General features: G+C 35.5%; 1 protein-coding gene across 14 annotated transcripts in view; it reads left to right on the top strand.

Moving 5' to 3' along the window:
* N4BP2 (NEDD4 binding protein 2) overlaps positions 1-20,784 on the top strand; it is a 108,473-nt gene that overhangs the window by 21,542 nt on the left and 66,147 nt on the right. For 10 of the 14 annotated variants that reach the window (XR_016393264.1, XR_016393265.1, XR_016393262.1 and 7 more), the window contains exons 3-5: positions 13,193-14,327; positions 17,921-18,045; positions 20,662-20,750. Coding sequence is in view for 11 of the 14 variants with exons in the window: in XM_089911817.1 (XP_089767943.1) it covers positions 13,204-14,327; positions 17,921-18,045; positions 20,662-20,750 (1,338 nt within the window). In the remaining 3 variants the exon portion in view is untranslated. Of the gene's footprint in view, positions 1-7,177; positions 9,174-13,192; positions 14,328-17,920; positions 18,046-20,661; positions 20,751-20,784 lie in introns of those variants that run through there. The other 4 variants (XM_089911822.1, XM_089911816.1, XM_089911821.1 and 1 more) reach the window with 2 other exon arrangements.

Here is a 20,784-nt window from a genome sequence, read left to right on the forward strand (position 1 = left end):
TGTTTAGGAATTTTGTATCTATTTTCATGAGTGAAGTAGGCTTGTAATTTTTCTTTCTTTTAATAACTTGCAGAGTTATCAGGTTATATTGGCCTCATAAAATGAGTTGGGAAGTGTTTCTTCTTTTTCTAGTCTCTGGAAAAGTTTGTATAAGATGGGTATTAGATTATTTAGTGGAATTTATTTTATTACTTTTTTACAAATTTATTTATTTATTTTTGGCTGCGTTGGGTCTTCGTTGCTGTTTGTGGGCTTTCTCTGGTTGTGGCGAGCGGGGGCTACTCTTCACGGGCTTCTCACTGTGGTGGCTTCTCTTGTTGCGGAGCATGGGCTCTAGGCGTGCGGGCTTCAGCAGTTGTGGCTCGCGGGCTCTAGAGCACAGGTTCAGTAGTTGTGGTGCACGGGCTTAGTTGATCCACAGCATGTGGGATCTTCCCGGACCAGGAATCGAACCTGTGTCTCCTGCTTTGGCAGGCAGAATCTTCAACACTGTGCCACCAGGGAAACCTGTAGTGGAATTTATTTATTTTAAAAAACTAGAAAAAAAATTTTTTTGGCCATGCCACTCGGCATGTGGGATCTTAGTTCCCCAACCAGGGGTGGAACCCGAGCCCCCTGCAGTGGAAGAGTGGAGTCCTAACCACTGGACCGCCAGGGAAGTCCCTTTAGTGGAATTTATTGATGAAGCCGTGTAGACTTGGAGTTTCTTTGTGGGAAGGTTTTAAATTACAGATTTCATTTCTTTAATAGATACAGAACTATCAGGTTTTAAAATATCTGGTATGGTATGATGTTTGTTTTTTAAAAAATAATATGTGCATTTCATTTAAAGTTTAAAATTTATGGATGTTAAATTGTTTATGATATCTTCATCTCTTTTTTTATTTTTTACAACCAAGACAAAGAATTTATTCATTAATTTCAAACTAACAGGTGAAAAGAAAGCAAATTTCTTCCATAAATTGTATATAGACATATACTGGACTCCTAAAGGATGCATCAGAGTTTTAAGATAATGAGAGTCTTGTAAGACGAGATTCATCTCTTTTTTTAAATGTCCGTGGGCTTGACAGTGATGTCTCTGTTTTCATTTCTGATATTGGTTGTTTGTGCCTTTTCTCTCTTTTTTTGATCACTCTTGCCAGTGATTTATTCTTGTGTTTTTTTTTTTCCCCCCAGGGAACCATCTTTTGACTTTTTCGATCCTCTGTACTGTATAGTTGTTTTCTGTTTTCTCTTTGCTCTTTATTATTTCCTTCTTTCTAGTTTCTTTGGGTTTGATTTGCTGTTTTTTTCCCCCAACTGTTATTTGGATGCTTAGATCATTTATTTTTTTAGCCCTTCTTCTTTTGTAATATATGCATTTGTATGCTTTTCTTCTACACGTGACTTTGTTTCTCACAAGTATGGATATATAACATTTTTATTTGGTTAAAAATATTTTCTAATTGATATTAATAATTATTTTTAAAATTAATTTTAATTAGTATGTAATTATAATGAATTCTTCTTTGATATATAGACATGTATTTCTTAATTTTCAAGTAATTTGGTTTTCTAATTATATTTTTGCTACTGATTTCTAGCATAATTCCATGTGTACTTGAAAATAAAGTGTATTCTGTGGTTATTGGGTCCAGTGTTGTATAGATAATAAGTCGTTATACTTATAGTATGGCTCAAATCTTTTATGGCCTTACTGTTTTTTCTCTCCCTTTTTCCACCTCCTCCTTCTCTGTGTGTCTGTGGTGGGGACCTCCTTGTTCTAATAGTTACCAAGAGAGGGCTTTCACTAGTTGAATGCAAATTTAGAACTGCTGCATCTTCCTGGTGGATTAGACCTTTTGTCTTTGACTTTTATCATTGACGTAGGTTACTGGTGATTTAGATATGAGCAGTTGTTAGTGTAGTGGTAGAAATGGTGGGGGCAAAATCCTGTCTAAGAAAGAATGGAAGGAGAGAAATTGGAAAGAGTTGCCATTTTCCTGTAAATTTTTTTTTTTTTTTGCGGTACGCGGGCCTCTCACTGTTGTGGCCTCTCCCATTGCGGAGCACAGGCTCTGGACGTGCAGGCTCAGGGGCCATGGCTCACGGGCCCAGCCGCTCCATGGCATGTGGGGTCTTCCCGGACCGGGGCACGAACCCGTGTCCCCTGCATCGGCAGGCGGACTCTCAACCACTGCGCCACCAGGGAAGCCCCTTTTTTTTTTTTTTTTTTTTGATATACAGGTATTTAAATTTAAATGTGGCTAGATGTGGTAGTACTTCTTTTTCTTTATGACCTTCAATTTGTACTTTTCTGTATATAAAGCTTCTTAACTTCCTAAAATGGGATATTCACTTGCCCAATGGAACTTATATTCTAGAACAGTGCTGTCCAGTAGAATTATGGAAAAGTTCACTGTGCAGTATGATAGTCATTAACTACATGTAGCTATTGAGCCCTTGAAATGTGACTAGTGTGACTGAGGAACTGAATTTTTAATTTTACATCCTCTTTTTCAAAATTAGACTTTTTGAGATTGTAGATTCACATGCAGCTGTCATAAATAATACAGAGAAATCTCCTGTGCTCTTCACCCAGTTCCCTCAATAAAAGAAGCATGTTTGCAAAACTTAGTATGGCATCACAACCAGGATATTGACGTTAATACAGTCAAGATATAGAACATTTCCATCACCACAAGAGTCCCTCAAATTACCCTTTTATAGCCACACCTACTACTACCCTCTCCTTCCTCCTCCTTAACCTTTGACAACCGCTAATCTGTTCTCTATTTCTATAATTTTGTCATTTCAAGAATGTTAAATAAATGGGGACCATTCAGTATATAGCCTTTTGGGATTGACTTTTTGTACTCAGCATAATTCTTTGGAATTTCATCCAGGTCTTGTGTATCAATAGTATATTTTCTTTTTATTGCTGACTAGTACTTCATGAATGGAAGTAACATAGTTTGTTTAACCATGTTACCCATTGAAGGGCATCTGAACTGTTTTCTAGTTTTTGGTTATAATGAATAAAAGCTGCTACAGACATTTGTGTGCAAGTTTTGGGGTGAACGTAATTTTTCATTTCTTAGAGATAAGCACCCAGAAGTGCAATTGCTTAATTGTATGGTAGTTGCAGGTTTAGTTTAAGAAACTGCCAAACTCTTGTCCAGAGTGGCTTTACCATTTTACATTCCCATCAGCAGCATATGAGCCATCCAGCTTCTCTGCATCCTTGCCAGGATTTGGCGTTGTCATTATTCTTTATGTTAGCCAACTTAATAGATGTGTAAGTAATATTTCATTGTAGTTTTAAATTGCATTTACTTAATGGCTAATGATGTTGAAATCTTTTATGTGCCTATTTGTCATCTGGATATCCTTTCGGTGTAATGTTTTTTCCCCCCATTTTCTAACTGAATTATTTGTTATTTTTTCCCCCTCTGATTTAATTAATCAATTTATTTATTTATTTAAAAAATGTATTTATTTTTGGCTGCGTGGGGTCTTCATTGCTGCGTGTGGACTTTCTCTAGTTGCGGCGAGCGGGGGCTACTCTTCGTTGTGGTGCACGTGCATCACATTTTGGTGGCTTCTCTTGTTGCAGAGCATGGGCTTTAGGCACGCGGGCTTCAGTAGTTGTGGTGTGTGGGCTCAGTAATTGTGGCTTGTGGCCTCTAGAGCACAGGCTCAGTAGTTGTGGCACATGGGCTTAGTTGCTGTGCGGCATGTGGGAACTTCCTGGACCAGGGCTCAAACCCGTGTCCCCTGCATTGGCAGGTGGATTCTTAACCACTGTGCCACCAGTGAAGTCCCTGCTTTTACTTTTGAGTTTTGATAAAGTTCTTTTATATATTTTAGATACTAGTCCTATGTTAGATACATGGTATGCAAGCATTTTCTCTCAGTCTGTCACTTTTCTTTTCATCCTCTTAACAAGGTTCTTCACAGAACAAAAGTTTTAAATTTTGATGAAGTACAGTTTATCAGTTTTTCCTTTTATGGATCATACTTTTGGTGTTTTTGCCTAGCCTAGATCCTGAAGATTTTCTTCTTCTTTTTTTTTCTTTCTAAAAGTTTTATAGTTTTATGGATTTAAGTCCTTGATCCTTTTTTTTTTTTTTTTTTTACTTTTTATTTTATATTGGAGTATAGCTGATTAACAGTGTTGTGATAGTTTCAGGTGCACAGCAAAGGGACTCAGCCATACATATACATGTATCCATTCTCCCCCCAACTCCCCTCCCATCCAGGTTGCCACATAACATTGAGCAGAGTTCCCTCCTTGAACCATTTTGAGTTTTTTTTTTTTTTTTAATAAAGTGTGAGACTTAGGTCAAGGTTTATTTTTTTTATCTGTGGACGTCTACTTGCTCCAGTTCCATTTATTGAAAAGGCTATATTTTCTCTATTGAATTGCTTTTGCACTTTTGTCAGAAGTCAGTTGGGCATATTCATGCTGGTCTATTTCTGGGTTCTCTTGCCTGTTTCCAAATCTATAATCTGTTCTCAGATCTATATGTCTGTCCCTCCCCTGATACCATATAGTCTTGATAAGTTTAGCTTTATAACACGTCTTAATAATTGAGTTGACTGATTCCTCTTGCTCTATTCTCTTTCAAAATTGTTTTAACTATTCTAGTTCCTTTGTCTTTCCATTTAAATTTATGAATAATCTTGTCCATATCCACAAAAAATCTTTGCTGGGGTTTTGATAGGAATTGAGTTAAACCTGTGTATCAATTTGGGGAGAATTGACATCTTTACTGTATTGAGTCTAACAGCCCATGAATCCATTCATTTACATTTTTGATATTTTTCATCATGATTTTGTATTTTTAGCATACAAGCCTTGTATATGTTTTGTTAGATTTATATCAGAATATTTCATTTTTTGGAGCATTTGTGAGTCATATTGTATTGTAAATTACAGTGCCCATGTATTCATTGGTAGAATATATAAATACAGTTGCTTTTGTGTGTTTATCTTGTATCCTGCACTTTGCTGAATTCACTTATATGTTGGAGATTTTGTCAGTTCTTTGGGATTTTCCACATAGATAGCTATGTCATCTACAAATAGGGACAGTTTTATTTTTTCCTTTTGAATCGGTATGTCTTTTATTTCTTTACCTTCTCTTACTTCACAGGCTAGAACTTCCAGCATTATCTTTAATAAGAGTGGTGAGGGTAGACATCCTTGCTTTGTTCTCAGTCTTAGGAGGAAAGCATATAGTATTTTACTATTAAATAAAATGTTATCTGTAGAGTTTTTGTAGATGCTCTTAGTCAAGTTGAGGAAGTTCTCTTATATTCCTATTTTTTGGGTACCTTTTATCATGAATGGGTGTTGAATTTTGTCACTTTTTTTCTTTGTTCATTGATACAATTGTGGTTTTTCTTCATTAGCCTGTTAATATGGGTGGGATACTGATTTTTAAACATTGAGCCAGCCTTGTATCCCTGGAATAAACCTCGCTTGATCATGGTATATAATTCTTTTAAAATAAATTGCTGAATTCTATTTGTAATATTTTGTTAAGGATTTTTATGTCTGTATTCAGGAAGTATATGGGTTTGCAGGTTCGTTTTTCCTTTTTTAACTGGCTTTGTCTGATTTTGGTGTCAGGATAACAATACTGGCTTCAGTATTTTTTTTTTTTTTTCAGTATTGTTTTTATCTGTGAATTAAGTGAATTAAGAAGGTTCCCTCTTCCATTTTTGGAAGAGATTATATAGGGTTAGTTAATTCTTCTTAAAAGTGTTTGGTAAACTTCTCCATTGAAGGTATTTGGGCCTGGAGTTTCTTTTTTGGGAATTTGTAAATTGTGAATTAAATTTCATTAAAAATCATAGAGCTTTTATCTATTTCCTGTTGGGTGAGTTTGATAATTTGTGGTTTTTGAGAAATAAGTCTACTTCATAGAAGATGTCAAACTTTCACATGTACATTTGTTTATAATATTCCCTTATTAGTCTTTTTTTTTTTTTTTTGTGGTACGCGGGCCTCTCACTGTTGTGGCCTCTCCTGTTGCGGAGCACAGGCTCCGGACGTGCAGACTCAGCGGCCATGGCTCACGGGCCTAGCTGCTCCGCGGCACGTGGGGTCTTCCCGGACTGGGCCACAAACCCGTGTCCCCTGCATTGGCAGGCAGACTCTCAACCACTGCGCCACCAGGGAAGCCCCCTTATTAGTCTTTTGATGTCTGCAGGGTCTGTAGTGGTTGTTTTTCTGTTTTTAGTTTTATTCATTTCTTCTCTGATCTTTATTATTCCCTTTTTCCTACTGGCTTTGGGTTTATTTTTCTCTTTTTTATGTTCTTGTGATGGGGGCTTAGATTATTGTTTTGAGACTTTTCCTCTTTTCTAATGTATGCATTTAGTTATAAATTTGCTATAAATTTCTGCCATTGCTGCTTTAGCTGTGTCCTACAAATTTTGATGTCATATATTTTCATTTTTATTCATTTCCGTGTATTTTAAAATTTTCCTTGAGACTTCCTCTTTGACCCATGAATTATTTAGTATATTGCTTATGCTCCAAGTGTTTGGAGATTTTCCTGTTATCTTTTTGTTATTGATTTCTAGTTTGATTACATTGTGGTCAGAGAACATACTTTATATGATTTCAGTTCTTTTAAGTTTGTTGAGGTTTGTTTTATAGCCTAGGGTATGGTCTATTTTGGTATATGTTCTTTGGGCACTTGAAAAGGATATGTATTCTGCTGTTGTTGAATGTAGTGTTCTATAAATGTTGATTAGATCCTTAAAGGATGGTGTTATTGAGTGCTTCAGTATCCTTGCTGATCTTCTGTCTATTTACTCTTATTGAGAGAGGGGTATTGTAGTCTCTAACTATAATTGTGAGCTTGTCTCTTTCTCCTTTCAATTTTGTCAGTTTTTGCTTCACTTACTTAGTGGCTCTGTTGTTTGGTGCATGCACATTTAGAGTTGCTACGTGTTCTTGGTAGACTGATCCTTTATGATTATATAATGTCCTCTATCTCTGCTGATTTTTTTTTTGCTCTGAATTCTACTTTATCTGATATTAATATGTAAAAATATAATTTTAATTAATTTAAATTTAAATAGGCTCATGTGGCTGGTGGCTGCCATATTGACATTGCAGTCCTGGAAGATGGAGAGAGCTATGACACAATAAATTTGATTAAAAGGTAAATTTTATAGTATGTTAGAAGGTGTTAAGGGCAATGGGTGGTTAGCAGGAAAGGGAAATTGGGGCAGAGAAAGTGGGTGATATGACTTTAAATTGGGTAATCAAGGAAGAAATCATTGAATGTGACACGTGGGCAAAGATTTGAAGGAGTGAGAGAGTTAGCAATACAAATATCTTGGGGAAAAGTATATTAAAGGCCAAGAGGGAGACGGGCCATAGTAAGAACTTTAGCTTTTACTCTGAGTGACATGGAGAGCCACTTGAGAATTTAAAGCAGACCCTGATTCATTCTGACTTATATGTTGTATGAAGATCATTCTGGCTGGTGTGTTGAAAGTAGACTGTAGGGGACAAAGGGTGGAAACAGGGAGGCCATTTAGGAGACAGGAATACAGGTGAAAGATGACAGTAGCCAGACCAAATGGTTAGAGCAGGTTTTTGAGAAAATATCAGACATTTGGTTTTAGGTGTGTTACATTTGAATTGTTTATTAAATAGATCCAAGTGGAGAAAGCAAGTAGATTGTCAAAGTTCTCCAGATCTATCAGTCCCTGCCCTTGTGGAGCTTACATTTTACTAGAATATGGGTAGTAAATACAATACATAAATAAAACAAATGGATAAAGCATACACTATGTTAGAAGGTAAATCGTAGGGAGAAAATTCAAGTAAGGAAAAAGGGATAAGTGGTGTTGGGCGACTGACTTGCTGAGAAGGTAACAACTGAGTAATGATAGGACTAATGATAGGAGGAAATACATCTTTTAGATACCTGGGATAATATTAGTTTAGGTAGAAGGGACCAAATGTAAAGGTTCTGAGATGGGAGCATGGCTGATGTTTGAAGAAGAAGGAGGCGAAGTATGGCTGGAGTGACATGAGCAAGGGAAAGAGGATTAGGGATGACAGAACAGAAGTAAAAAGTGTCTGCGTTATAGGCCCTTTTAAGGGCTCTGGCTTTTATCCTGAATGAGATGGGAAGCTAGTGGATAGTTTAGCAGAAGAGAGGCATGATCTGAACCTGTGGTTTAACTGAGTCACTCTAGTTGTTATGACTGAAGGGGCAAGGGTGGAAGCAAGGAGATTAGTTAGGAGACTTTTATACTAATCCGCTGTGGTAGCAGTGGAAATGGTGAGGAATGATCGTATTCTGGATACATTTTGAGGGTTGCATTGACAAAATTGGCTTACTGATTGGATGTGGGCTGGACAGGAGTCAAGGATTATTCCAAGGTTTTTGACCTGAGCCGTTGGAAGGATAGAGTTGCATTAATTGAGATAGGAAAGACTAGGAAGAACAGGTATGAAGTAGGTGATCAGGAGCTCAGTTTTGGACATGTTAAGCTTATGATGCCTATTGGACATCCAAATAGGTGTTCAGTAGGCATTCTCATTATGAATACTGTTTTTGTTTTAAAAATGAAATAATTGTACTAAAACAGTATACTCATTGTTCTGAAAATATATTGCATTTGTTAATATCTTAATTTTTAACATGTTCAATCCTGAAAAACTTGAATATTTTGGAGAGAGAAATTGTTTGACTGCTTTTTGGCTTTGCTGCCACCAGAGTTGATGGTACTTTCTTAAATAAAGATGTCGTTCCAATTTTAGACATGGAAATATAACTATAGTCTGAGTGTTTCAACTTGCTTTCTATTTTAGGTCCTATTACTGCTGGATTGTGCAAGATATTTAACCCTATTTTCTTTGAGGTATGACTTAAATATCAAATGTCTTAAATAAGAGAAGGGAAACATTTTAGTTTTGGAAGTCAGAATGCCAAGGAGAAGGAAAAATCTTGGGGGAAATCCTTTTCGGAAGACTACAAACTCTAAGGAAGTTGTATCCAGCGTTGCTAGTCATGAGGAGCCAACCACTACTCTTCCTTCCATGTGTGAGACAAAAGTTGATCAGGAAGAACTCTTCACCAGTATCTCAGAGATGTTTTCTGATCTGGATCCTGATGTAGTGTATTTGATGCTTTCTGAATGTGATTTCAAAGGTGAGAAAAAGTTTAGTTTGAACCGTTTGCATCTTATAAGAAGATTTCATGTACTATGCTATGACCAGTAGTAATATAGAAAATGACTACCTTATTTCTATTTTGTTCATCATTTTTTGAATATCTGCTGCGGGCAAGGTATAAGTTGGGTATTACAAGGGATATGAAGAAGAATAAAGCTTAGCTTCTTTCAAGAAATGTACAGTTGTAAGTGTAAGATGTATGTGTAGATACCATATTCTGTTTTATTTCTTTTTATCTTCCCTCTAGAATAGGTTGGCACTATTGACGTTTTGGACCGGATAATTCTTTGTTGTGCGTGGCTTTCCTGTGCATCGTAGGATGTTCAGCAGCATCTCTGGCCTGTACCCACTAGCTGCCAGTAGCACATTCCTCCCTGCTACCCCAGTTGTGACAACTAAAAATGCCTCTATATATCATCTTATGTCCCCTGGGGGCAATATCATCCCCCAGTTAAGAACCATTGACCTAGAATGTAAGCTCCTTAAAGACAGGGATTTAAAAATCTTTTGTTTTACTGTTGTGTCTCCAAGCCCCCAAATACCAAATGACTCAGTAGGATCTCAGTAAATATTTTTTGAGTGAAAAGGTAATTATAATTGTGGAAATGAGAGCTGATTAAGAATTGAGGCTAATAGAGTAGTGTGGTTTCAAAAATTTGGCTTTGGAGTCAAGAAAACTAGGTTGGATTTCCAGCTCTGTCACTTAACCTCTCTGGTTTCAGTTTTCTTATCTGCTAAGGAGAATAATAATAGTATGTACCTCATAGGACTTTTTCAGTGAAGGTTGAGTTTTCGTTTTTTTGGTTTGTTTTGATAAAGTCTTCAGTATAGTAAGTTATTAATGACTTGTAATAAATTGTTTAGATGTATGTTTGCAGCCATACATATCAAATTTGACTGATGAGTAAATTAAATATTGCTGTTTAGTATTGCTATTGGCCATGATTAGTATAAGATAAAATTATTCTAGGTTTAGGGAGTTTTGGTAATGTGATAAACTTCCATTTTTTTTTACATTCCATGGTCTGTGATGTGAGCATATCTTATCTATCCTGTTATGATATGTATACAGAAAACCAGTTTTTAGCAGTCCACATGATGCTCAGAAATGATAGTGTTTACAATTTTACTTGTGGCTTCAACATTTATTTCCTAATTTTGATGTGTTTAAACTTTATTTCTTGCACATACACTGACATAGCAATGAAGAATTACAAGGAAAATATATTACCCTTACATCCTAACAAAAAACATTTCTCTTTTCCAGGATCTTCTCTACACCTTGTTCATAAATACTGATGTTTTGAGTAATTTGAATAATAACATTGATGAAATTGTATATTCTACTTTTTAAACTTAACATAAGCATTTTTTTCAGTGTTGGATGCAGTCTTTGTATTTATTTTTAATAGCTTTCTAATATTCCATTGGGTTGTTGTGCTCTAATTTATTTAATTATAACTAAGTTTTACATGGATAATTAATATTGCAAAGAACATCTTGGTACAAATAAACTTTTCTGTCTTTTGGCTTTTTTCTCAGTCCCAAAGTTTTATTTTCTTCTATCACAGGGTTAGGACAGTTTTTGGCTCTTGGAAACATACTGCTAAATTGCCTACTAAAGAGGTGTGCCATGTGGTATCAGCATGGGAAAGGATGGGGTGGGATAAATTGGGAGATTGGGATCGACATATTCACACTACTACATATAAAATAGATAACTAATAAGGATCTACTGTATAGTACAGGGAACTCTTCTCAGTACTCTGTAATGACCTACATAGGAAAAGAATCTAAAAAAGAGTAGATATATGTGTATGTATAACTGATTCACTTTGCTGTACAGCAGGAACTAACACAACATTGTAAATTAACTATACTCCAATAAAATTAACTTTAAAAAATAAATTTATTAAAAAAAAACGGGGGTGTGCCTATTTGTAATGACACCAGCACTGTATAAGTATAGGAGTTTCGTCACAGCCTTTTGAGCATTGAGTGGTATTATTTTAAGATTTTAGGAATAAGATTTTAAGATTTTAGGAATAAGATTTTAGGAATAAGATTTTACCTTTTCTTAATGCTATTTTATTTAAGATAAAGAGAAATGTTGAATATATTTGTGTATGATTGTTTATTAATTCTCGTACTGTGTGAATTGTTCATGTGCTTTTCATTGTTTTATACCATTGTTTTAATTTTTTTCAACATTCTGTGAAAGAACTTTTCTTTTGTGTTATATAGATATAGTTGATCTTTTACTTATTTTTACTTAATACTGTTTTTTTCATTATATACACATTAATTTTTTTGGTTGATTTTTTTCTTTTGTGATTTTTCTATCACATAGATTTTTTTCTTAGAAATACCTCTTATATTTGCTTTTTTTTCCTTTTCTTTTTTCTTTTTTCTATGTTTAGGGCTTCTAGCTTTTGTAGCATTGCTATAGTCTTCTAACTGGTCTCTCTGTCAGGCTTGCCCCCTCCAATCCCTCTTTGTTTTTCTTCTTAAGGGAACATAATTTGGGTGCTTACTAGGTGCCAGTCCTTGTGCACAGCCCTTTTTCATGGATTATCTCATTTAATCCTCACAACAACACTATGAGGTAGGTACTTCTATTATCCACACATTGCAGATGAGGAAATCAAGGCTTAGGAAAGTTAAGTAGCTCGTTCAAAGTGTTACTGCCAGCAAGTAGGGATTTAAATGTCGTTCTGACTCCGGACCAGAGCTTTCACCTACTGTGCTGTGCTGTTTCCACATTTATCTTCCATAAAACAAAACAAGATAAAACACAAAAATAATATAAAAAAGCCTCAAATTTCTGATGCTTAACAATTCTAATGGCTCTGTATTTATGTTATAAGGGAAAGAGCTCAGCAGTGGAGTCAGACATACCAGTCCTGGCTCTGTCACTTAATATCTGTGTGACTTGGGCTAAGTTAATGTACTTTCTGAACTTCATTTCCTTCATCTATGTGCTAGGAATACTGTAACTCATAGTATAATTTGAAGATTCAGTGAGATGACAAAGCATCTAGCCCAAATGCTATGACAGGTAGTTTCCCTTCAAGTTCCCTTAGAAAATAAAATTGATATTTCTTACCATGAAATACAGGACCCTTCCCAATTTCCCTTTCCAGTTTTATCTCCTCTTACCCACCATACTACTTGTACTCGCATTCCAACAAACTTCTCTTAATACCTTAAACATGCTTTGTGTTTTCAAGACTGGTTTTGCCTTTCCCTTCTGTGTCTGACAACTTTCTTTTTGATCTTCGACTCCCAGTTCACATATTACCTTATGTGAAATCTTTCCTTACTCTCATATAAGGCTGTTAAGGCATTTGTATATTATAAAGAGTGTGCATTATTTAACCTATATTATAGTGTGATTGTCTTCTAACGTAATTATCTGTAATTGCCTCCATTAGACTGCAAAAATCCTTTGAGTGTAGTTAAAAGTTGTCTTATTCATCTTTGTACAAAGTATGTCTGATACGTAGTACATGCTCATACATATTTTTTGTATTAAGTGAAATTCATAACATGGACCATATATACAAATTACATTTACTAGGAGAGTACTTAAAATACTTCATACTTAAAAGGACATGCAGTAGGTTAGTATTTTTGAGTAAATCAACTGATTTTAGGATCTGTATAAACAACCCTAATGTATATAATTACAGATATTTTTACTTTTAATCAATAAATTCATCAGAGAATATCTACTTGATGGCAGTTCATTAGCCTAGTTTACTACTGTTTGTTGGAAAGTAACATTGCATGTCTTCATAATTTAAACCTTTCACTAATACAGGCTGATATATTAGTAAAATATTAATTTAAGGAATTACTTGAATATTTATAAATTTCTCTGTATTTCATTCAATGTGAATTCTAGTATAATTTTATGTGGATTTTAATTAAATTATATTTTACTGTTTTCAATACATACGGATATATTTTGTTGTCGTTCTTGTTGTTGTACAGTTGAAAATGCCATGGATTGTCTATTAGAATTATCAGCCACTGACGCTAAAATAGAAGAATCGCCTTCAAAAAGCTTCGTTGCTTCTGAGAACCAAGTAGATGCAGTGGGATGTGAAATAATGGAAAAGTGTCCTCCTGAAGAAGAGAATGAAGATTCAAAAATGGATTCATTTTTGGACATGCAGCTAACTGAAGACTTAGATTCCTTAATACAGAATGCTTTTGAGAAATTGAACTCTTCTCCTGATGACCATGCATACTCATTTTTGCCTTTGCGAGATGTTAATAATTTTAGTAACCCGAGTGCATTTATAAATTCAGATTCAAGTAGTACGACTCCCATTCTTTCTACCCAAAATATGGATTTGAACAGTGAAAATGTAGAGAGTTCTGCCTCTACATTAAGTTCAAATTCCTTAACTTCACATTCACTTTCAAATGAGTCCAAAACTTTTACAAAGGATAACACATTGGCATTGGAAGATTCTCTTCTCAGTAGTTCTTTAAATGTAGCAAATGACACTACGATGGATTGTAGTAACCAAATTAAAGAGCTTTTAGAATCTGTGTGTGTTGAGACTCAGTTCTCTCAAGCCCCTGTAGATTTGGATGCCAACGAACTTCAGGCGCCTTTAAACCTTACTGTGCAAAATCTGGGGCTTGGTTTACTAGGTACAGGTGGAGATCAGAAATCTTCTGTCCCTGATGTTTTTGTACCTTCTGAAGAATTCAATTTCCAGTCACACAAACAGACTGAACTGCCACCAAAGGGGAAGGATGTGAACTACTGCCCAGTACTTACCCCTCTCCCTCTACTGCTGCCTCCTCCTCCCCCTCCACCAATGTGGAATCCAATGATTCCTGCTTTTGACCTCTTTCAAGGAAACCATGGCTTTGTAGCTCCTGTTGTAACCACAGCTGCACACTGGAGACCTGTCAACTATACATTTCCACCGCCGGTTATTTCTCATACTTCCCCAACAAAGGTATGGAGAAATAAAGAGGGAACAAGTGCTTATCAGGTACAAGAAACTCCAGCTTCTCAGGTTGTAAGAAAGAAGACATCATCTTATGTTGGACTAGTTCTTGTTCTTCTCAGAGGGCTTCCGGGATCAGGAAAATCTTTTTTGGCAAGGTATGAGGTTTAATTGAGTTTAAAGAAAGAGTGTAATGCATGAACTTGAATATTTATAACAGCATAAATATGTGGAATACTTTTAGTTCATAGAGATGTTTACTAATTGTTTTTAACTTTGTAGCTAATAGCACTGTTTTCTCTAGAAGTTTTTATTGAATTCTTTCATCTTAGAATATTTTGAGAGACAGAATAGAGGAAAATATTAAAGATGATTCCAAGATTGTGAACTTGTGAAACCAACAGAAATAAGTTCATGTGGAAGAGAACTAATTTGAGTGGGAGAAAGATGAATTCAGCTTTGATTATAGAGATAAAGGGCCATAATTGATTTTGAATTCAAGGAAGTCTTATACACAAGAATTCTACTGGTAGTTGGAGATTTGGAAGTGTAGCATGTTGTTAAATAAGGTTTTAGAAATGTATGTTTGAAGAAAGAACATGGGATGAACCACTGATAGAGAACTTCAAATTCTCAGTGATTTATTTCTTGCAAGATGTGCTCTCAGTTGTTTTATCTCAAATACCCATCTATGTCCCTTTTGTAATCAAGGAATGTTGTGGATGCCTTGGTGTGAGAGACTAGAGTCAGGGTTAGAGGCAGCTTTGTTGTGTTTTCAGCAGCACTTGTTAAAGAGTGTTGTTTTCAAAGTTTTCTCCTACCCTCCTTCTTTAAATTCCAGAATATTTACATCTAATATATTTTATTTGCCAGTTTTTCCCTTTTCCTTCCAAATTTTAACTCTTTGCTCTCTTCTATTCTTAGCTGGGTCTTTTCTATTTGATCCTGGGTGTATCTAGCATTAGTGAGTATGCATGTATACCTTGATGAGCTCATTTTCAGTTTTTTTTTTTTTTTTTTTTTGCGGTACGCGGGCCTCTCACTGTTGTGGCCTCTCCCGCTGCAGAGCACAGGCTCCGGACGCGCAGGCCCAGTGGCCATGGCTCACGGGCCCAGCCGCTCCGCGGCATGTGGGATCCTCCCGGACCAGGGCATGAACCCCCGTCCCCTGCATCGGCAGGCGGACTCTCAACCACTGCGCCACCAGGGAAGCCCTTCAGTTGTTTTTTTTAATGTCCTTTCTTAGTGTGGATTTATTTCCCAATAAATTTCCACACATTCTACTCATACACTTATAAGTATATTCTTCTGTAGACATAGGCTTTCTCATTGATTTAATGACCACAAGAATAAAAAACATTTTAATTTAATATTATAGACATTACAGTCAGTTATGATATTGCATTTTGTGAAAGATTGGAACAAAAGGTTGTACCTTAAAAAGTAATAGTGCTGTGACATTTGTTTGAAGAACTAGGTTTCAGAGGCCTTAGAGCCAGAGGCAGCTACAGTTAGCAATTGGGAAGAGAAAGAAGTGCGTGTCACAAAGTCAGAGCTTACTAATAATTTTTGAATGAATAGAGAGAAATAACTGGGAAGTACAGAGACATAGAAGCTGAGTTTTCTCAGAGAGAACAGTCCACAGTATTAAGCTAGCATGCAAGCCCAAGGAAAATGAAAGATGAAAAACAGCTTTTGGATTTATTGGAAAGAAGGTCATGAATGGATATCTTGAAAAACAATTTTGTTGCGCTGGGAAGGTGGAAGACCTTAAGACCTTAAAAAAGCATTTATACTAAAGCAGTTAAGGGAAGGAGAGAAGTTGGGTAATAGTTGAAAAAGGGATCCTTAAAGTGTGGTTACAATTTTAAAAGATAGCTGAGATGTATACATGTTTAAAGGGAAAAGAGGAATTAAAGTGTCAGAGGGGAAGACTTAGAGATAAAGGAGAAGAGGGTAAATGTAGGAGTCTTAAGAAGTGGGATCGAGTGAGCATTCACCAGAATGTGAGCTCCATGAGTGCAAGAATGTTTGTTGTTTTTATTCACTGATGTATGCTCAGTGCTTAAAACAGTGCCTGGCACTTAGTAGATACTAATAAAAATTAAATTCAAAAGGTATATTTTAATATGGGAAAAGAATCTAAAAAAGAGTGGATATATGTATAACTGATTCACTTTGCTGTACACCTGAAACTAACACAACATTTTGAATCAACTATACTACAATAAAAATTAATTTAAAAGTATATTTTAACTTCAGGAATATTTATACATGTTTTAGGAGAGGATAAATGGTGATATTTTACAAATGGTTAAGAGGGTAGCATTGTTATGTCTCTGTGGATTCTGTTTGCTTAGTTTTTGCATGTATCTCAATTACATAGAAGATAAATTCCAGAGTCAAGAAAGAGAGATGGGAGACTTCCCTGATGGTCCAGTAGTTGAGACTTTGTGCTTCCACTGCAGGGGACACAGCTTTGATCCCTGGTTGGGGAACTAAGATCCCCTGCAACCTGCGCAGCATGGCCAAAAGAAAGAGATGTCAGAAAAGCCCCGCAAAACTATCTTAACTTTGTATAATTTAACAGATTAAATTAATAGTCTATTAACATTATATTTTTGGATGTTTTCGGCATACTCACTAAATTTATGGCAATATACAAAGAGCTTCATCTACTTTTGAAGATCGGTTGAATATCAAGGTACTCACCTAATGGGAAGTGACCTTCCACTTAGAGTGGGTAAGGTAGATCAGTGTGTATCAAGTGACCAGATGAGGGGATTGCCTGTGACTGATAAGAGTTCTGAAGCATTTGCAGTTGTCTGGTTTTCTTGATAATTAAAATGTGTTAATTTTCAAACCTTTATAGTATATAAAGCAAAGTAGCCTTGCCTCAGGTCAGTATACCTGGGGGTCAAACTTCTGCTTAGAGGATTTCTAGTGTGATTTTTTTTTTTAAATATTTTATTTATTTATTTATTTATTTTATTTTTGGCTGCGTCGTGTCTTAGTTGTGGCACACGGGATCTTTCGTTGTGGCACGTGGGCTCTTTGTTGCGGTGCACGGGCTTCTCCCTAGTTGTGGCGCGTGGGCTCCAGAGCATGCAGGCTCAGTAGTTGCAGCGCGCAGGCTTAGTTGCCCCTCGGCACGTGGGATCTTAAGTTCTCTGACCTGGGATCAAACCTGCATCCTCTGCACTGGAAGGCATATTCTCAATCACTGGACCACCAGGGAAGTCCCTCTAGTGTGATTTGTTTGAATAATAAAATATTTTCATTCTTTTAAATAATAATATTTGAATTTTTAAGTCGGTTTTTAAAAAAATTAATTTATTTGTTTATTTTTGGCTGTGTTGCGTCTTCTTTACCTTGCGTGGGCTTCCTCTGGTTGCGGCGAGTGAGGGCTACTCTTTGTTGCGGTGCACGGGCTTCTCATTGCGGTGGCTTCTCTTTGTTGCGGAGCACGGGCTCTAGGCGCGCAGGATTCAGTAGTCATGGTGCGCAGGCTCTAGAGCACAGGCTCAGTAGTTGCAACACACGGGCTTAGTTGCTCTGCGGCATGTGGGATATTCCTGGACCAGGGATCAGACCCGTGTGCCCTGCATTGGCAGGTGGATTCTTAACCGCTAAGCCACCAGGGAAGTCCAATACTTGAATTTTTAATTCGGATTATGACCTTGCAAAAATTAGGAGAGAGAATTTAAATAGAAGAAAAATGAATGAAAATAATTACATTTATCATTCACAGGACTTTGCAAGAGGATAATCCAAGTGGAGTCATTCTTAGTACTGATGATTATTTTTACATAAATGGACAATACCAGTTTGATGTAAAATACTTAGGAGAAGCACATGAATGGAACCAGAATCGTGGTAAGAATAGACATCAGATGATGCGTAATATTAAGAGGAATATAAAGAAAAAAATCCACTTAGTGTTTGTATTTTGAGAGACGTATAACTTTTAAAAGTTATAATTATCTTTAATTCTAAATTATAACTATATATAATATAGGTAAAATTATAACAATTCTAATGTTACATAGTAAGTGAAAGAGGTAGTCTCATAGAGTTGTTATGAGAATTAAATGAGCTAAGTTTTATAGAATAGCTTAGAACATTGCATAACATGTTTAAGTTTTATTTAGTCAGTGGGTTATCTTGCAGAAGTATATATAGTAAGTCAGATTTTCTGTGCTGGTCTCTGAATAGCTCAAGATGGTTACAGTTTTCTGGCTCTGGTTCCTGTTTCCTAAAATAGAATTTGCATTGTTAATCGCTAGTCTTGCCTAGATTGGCTTAATTTTTATAGAGGATAGTGTGAATGTAAAAATGACTCTCCTCAAACTGAGTCTGCAGGGAGATCATAGGTAAAACCTTAATTTCTTTATTAGTGCAACTGTCTATTCACTGAAGATGGTTTTATTATGAAATGTATAGTTATGGATAGAGTTTTATGTGTGAAGTTCTTATTAAGACGTATAGACAATATTTTACTTAGTGTTTCTTTTACGATAAATGCACTGTGAAGGCTATTCTTGAGTTTGTCATCTTTAGACATTGTTAAATTTTTCTATATTCATTCTTGAACTAAATACTGAAGTGAAAACTCAGGAATACCAACACAAAAATAAACAGTGTGATGTGATGAAGAGCAATCTTGGATTTGCCAGTTACTAGCTGTGTGATCTTGTGCAAGTTATTTATATTCTCCGGGACCCAGTGTCTTCATCTGTAAAAGGGCTTAATAATACTAAACCCCCAGGATTCTTGTAAAGGTTAAATGAGAATGAAAAGTGCTTAGCCGTAGTTCAGTGTGCCCTTTCTATAACAACAACTGCAACAATGATGATATGAAATTAATTGGCAGAACTCTTTTTTTAAAAAGCTTTATTGAATGCGATAAGAATCAAATCGTTTTTAGCATATTCAGTGTTGTACAACCATCACCACAATCAATTTTAGAACGTTTTTATCACTCCAGAAAGACCTCATACCCATTAGCAGTCACTCCTCATTTCTCCCCAACTCTCTCCCAGCCCCAGGCAACTACTACTTTACTTTCTCTTTCTATAGGTTTGTCTCTTCTGAACATTTCATACAAGTAGAATCATATAATATGTGGTCTTTGTGAATGGCTTTCTTTCATTTAGCATAACGTTTTTCAAGGTTCATCCATGTTGTAGAAAGTATCAGTACTTTATTCTTTTTTATGGCTGAATAATATTCCATTATATGGATCTGCCACATTTTGTTTATCCATTCATTAGTTGATGGACATTTGGGTTGTTTCCACTTTTTGGCTATTATGAATAATGTTGCTATGAACATGCCTGTCTATGTCTAACCTTTTTAGTAACTGCCAAGCTATTTTCCAAAGCAGCTGCACTATTTTACATTCCCAGTAGCAGTTTATGAGGGTTCCAACTTCTCTATATCTTTACCAACACATGTTATTATCTATCTTTTTGATTATAGCTATCCTGGTGGGTGTGAAGTGGTATCATGTTGTGGTTTTGATTTGCATTTTCCTGATGGCTGATGATGTTGAGCATCTTTTTGTGTGCCTGTTGGCTACTTGTTTATCTCCTTTGGAGAGCTTTCTATTCAAATCTTTGCCATTTTTAAATTGAATTATTTGTCTTTTTATTATTGAGTTATAAGAGAGTATACAGAACTTTTAAAACTTCCAAATATTTTCCTTGTAAGGCTTATTTATTGTGGCTCATCATTAATTCCCTGAATGGTCTAATTCCTTGGGAAAAAAGGCAGTTTTATAAGAAAATCTCTTGCACAAGACATATAATAATTGTTTATTTCAAATCAAGACATCTTGTTTTTTGTCATGTGTATGCATGTTTGCCTATATTTTTTGTTTTTAAACTTTACTTTGGAATAATTTTAGATTTATGGAAAGGTTTGCAAAGGCAATATTGAGTTTCTCTATACCCCTCACCCATTTGGCCCTAATGTTAACATTTTATATAACTATGGTACATTTGTCAAGACTGAGAAATTAAAATTAACATTGGTACATTACTATTAACTAAACTCCAGATTTTACTTGGATTTTAGTTTTTCTACAAAAGTCCTTTTCTGTTCCAGAATCCAGATTCTGGATTCATGGTATCCAGAATCTTATCCAGGATACCATGTTGCTTTTAGCATGGTATGATATTGTTTTTAATGATAGCTTTTTTCCCCATTTATGCTATTTATACATGTAACATGCACGTCAAACTAAAATCAGACAGTTTTTATTTAATTTCTCTGATTATAATTTTATTATTTATTATTTATTATTCAACATTTCCCTATGTTTTAATTTTTTATATATTCAAAATAGTATTTAGAAATAGAGTTGTGAATAAAATTAGCACATATCTTATGATTTTCAAATTATGAAAACAAGATCAGATTTTTAAAATATCAAGATAATCCTTAATATTGTTACTAAAAGTGATTTCTCATTTTCTGTTTGTATTTCAGCAAAAGAAGCATTTGAGAAGAAGGTATCTCCTATAATAATAGATAATACAAATCTACAGGCATGGGAAATGAAGCCATATGTTGCTTTGGTTTGTACCATGAATTGTCATAAGTCTAATAGTG

This window comes from Delphinapterus leucas, chromosome 5, assembly GCF_059928025.1.
Source record: "Delphinapterus leucas isolate spDelLeu-1000000601 "Yukka" chromosome 5, BTC_Dleu_Yukka2, whole genome shotgun sequence".
Lineage (NCBI taxonomy): Eukaryota > Metazoa > Chordata > Mammalia > Artiodactyla > Monodontidae > Delphinapterus > Delphinapterus leucas.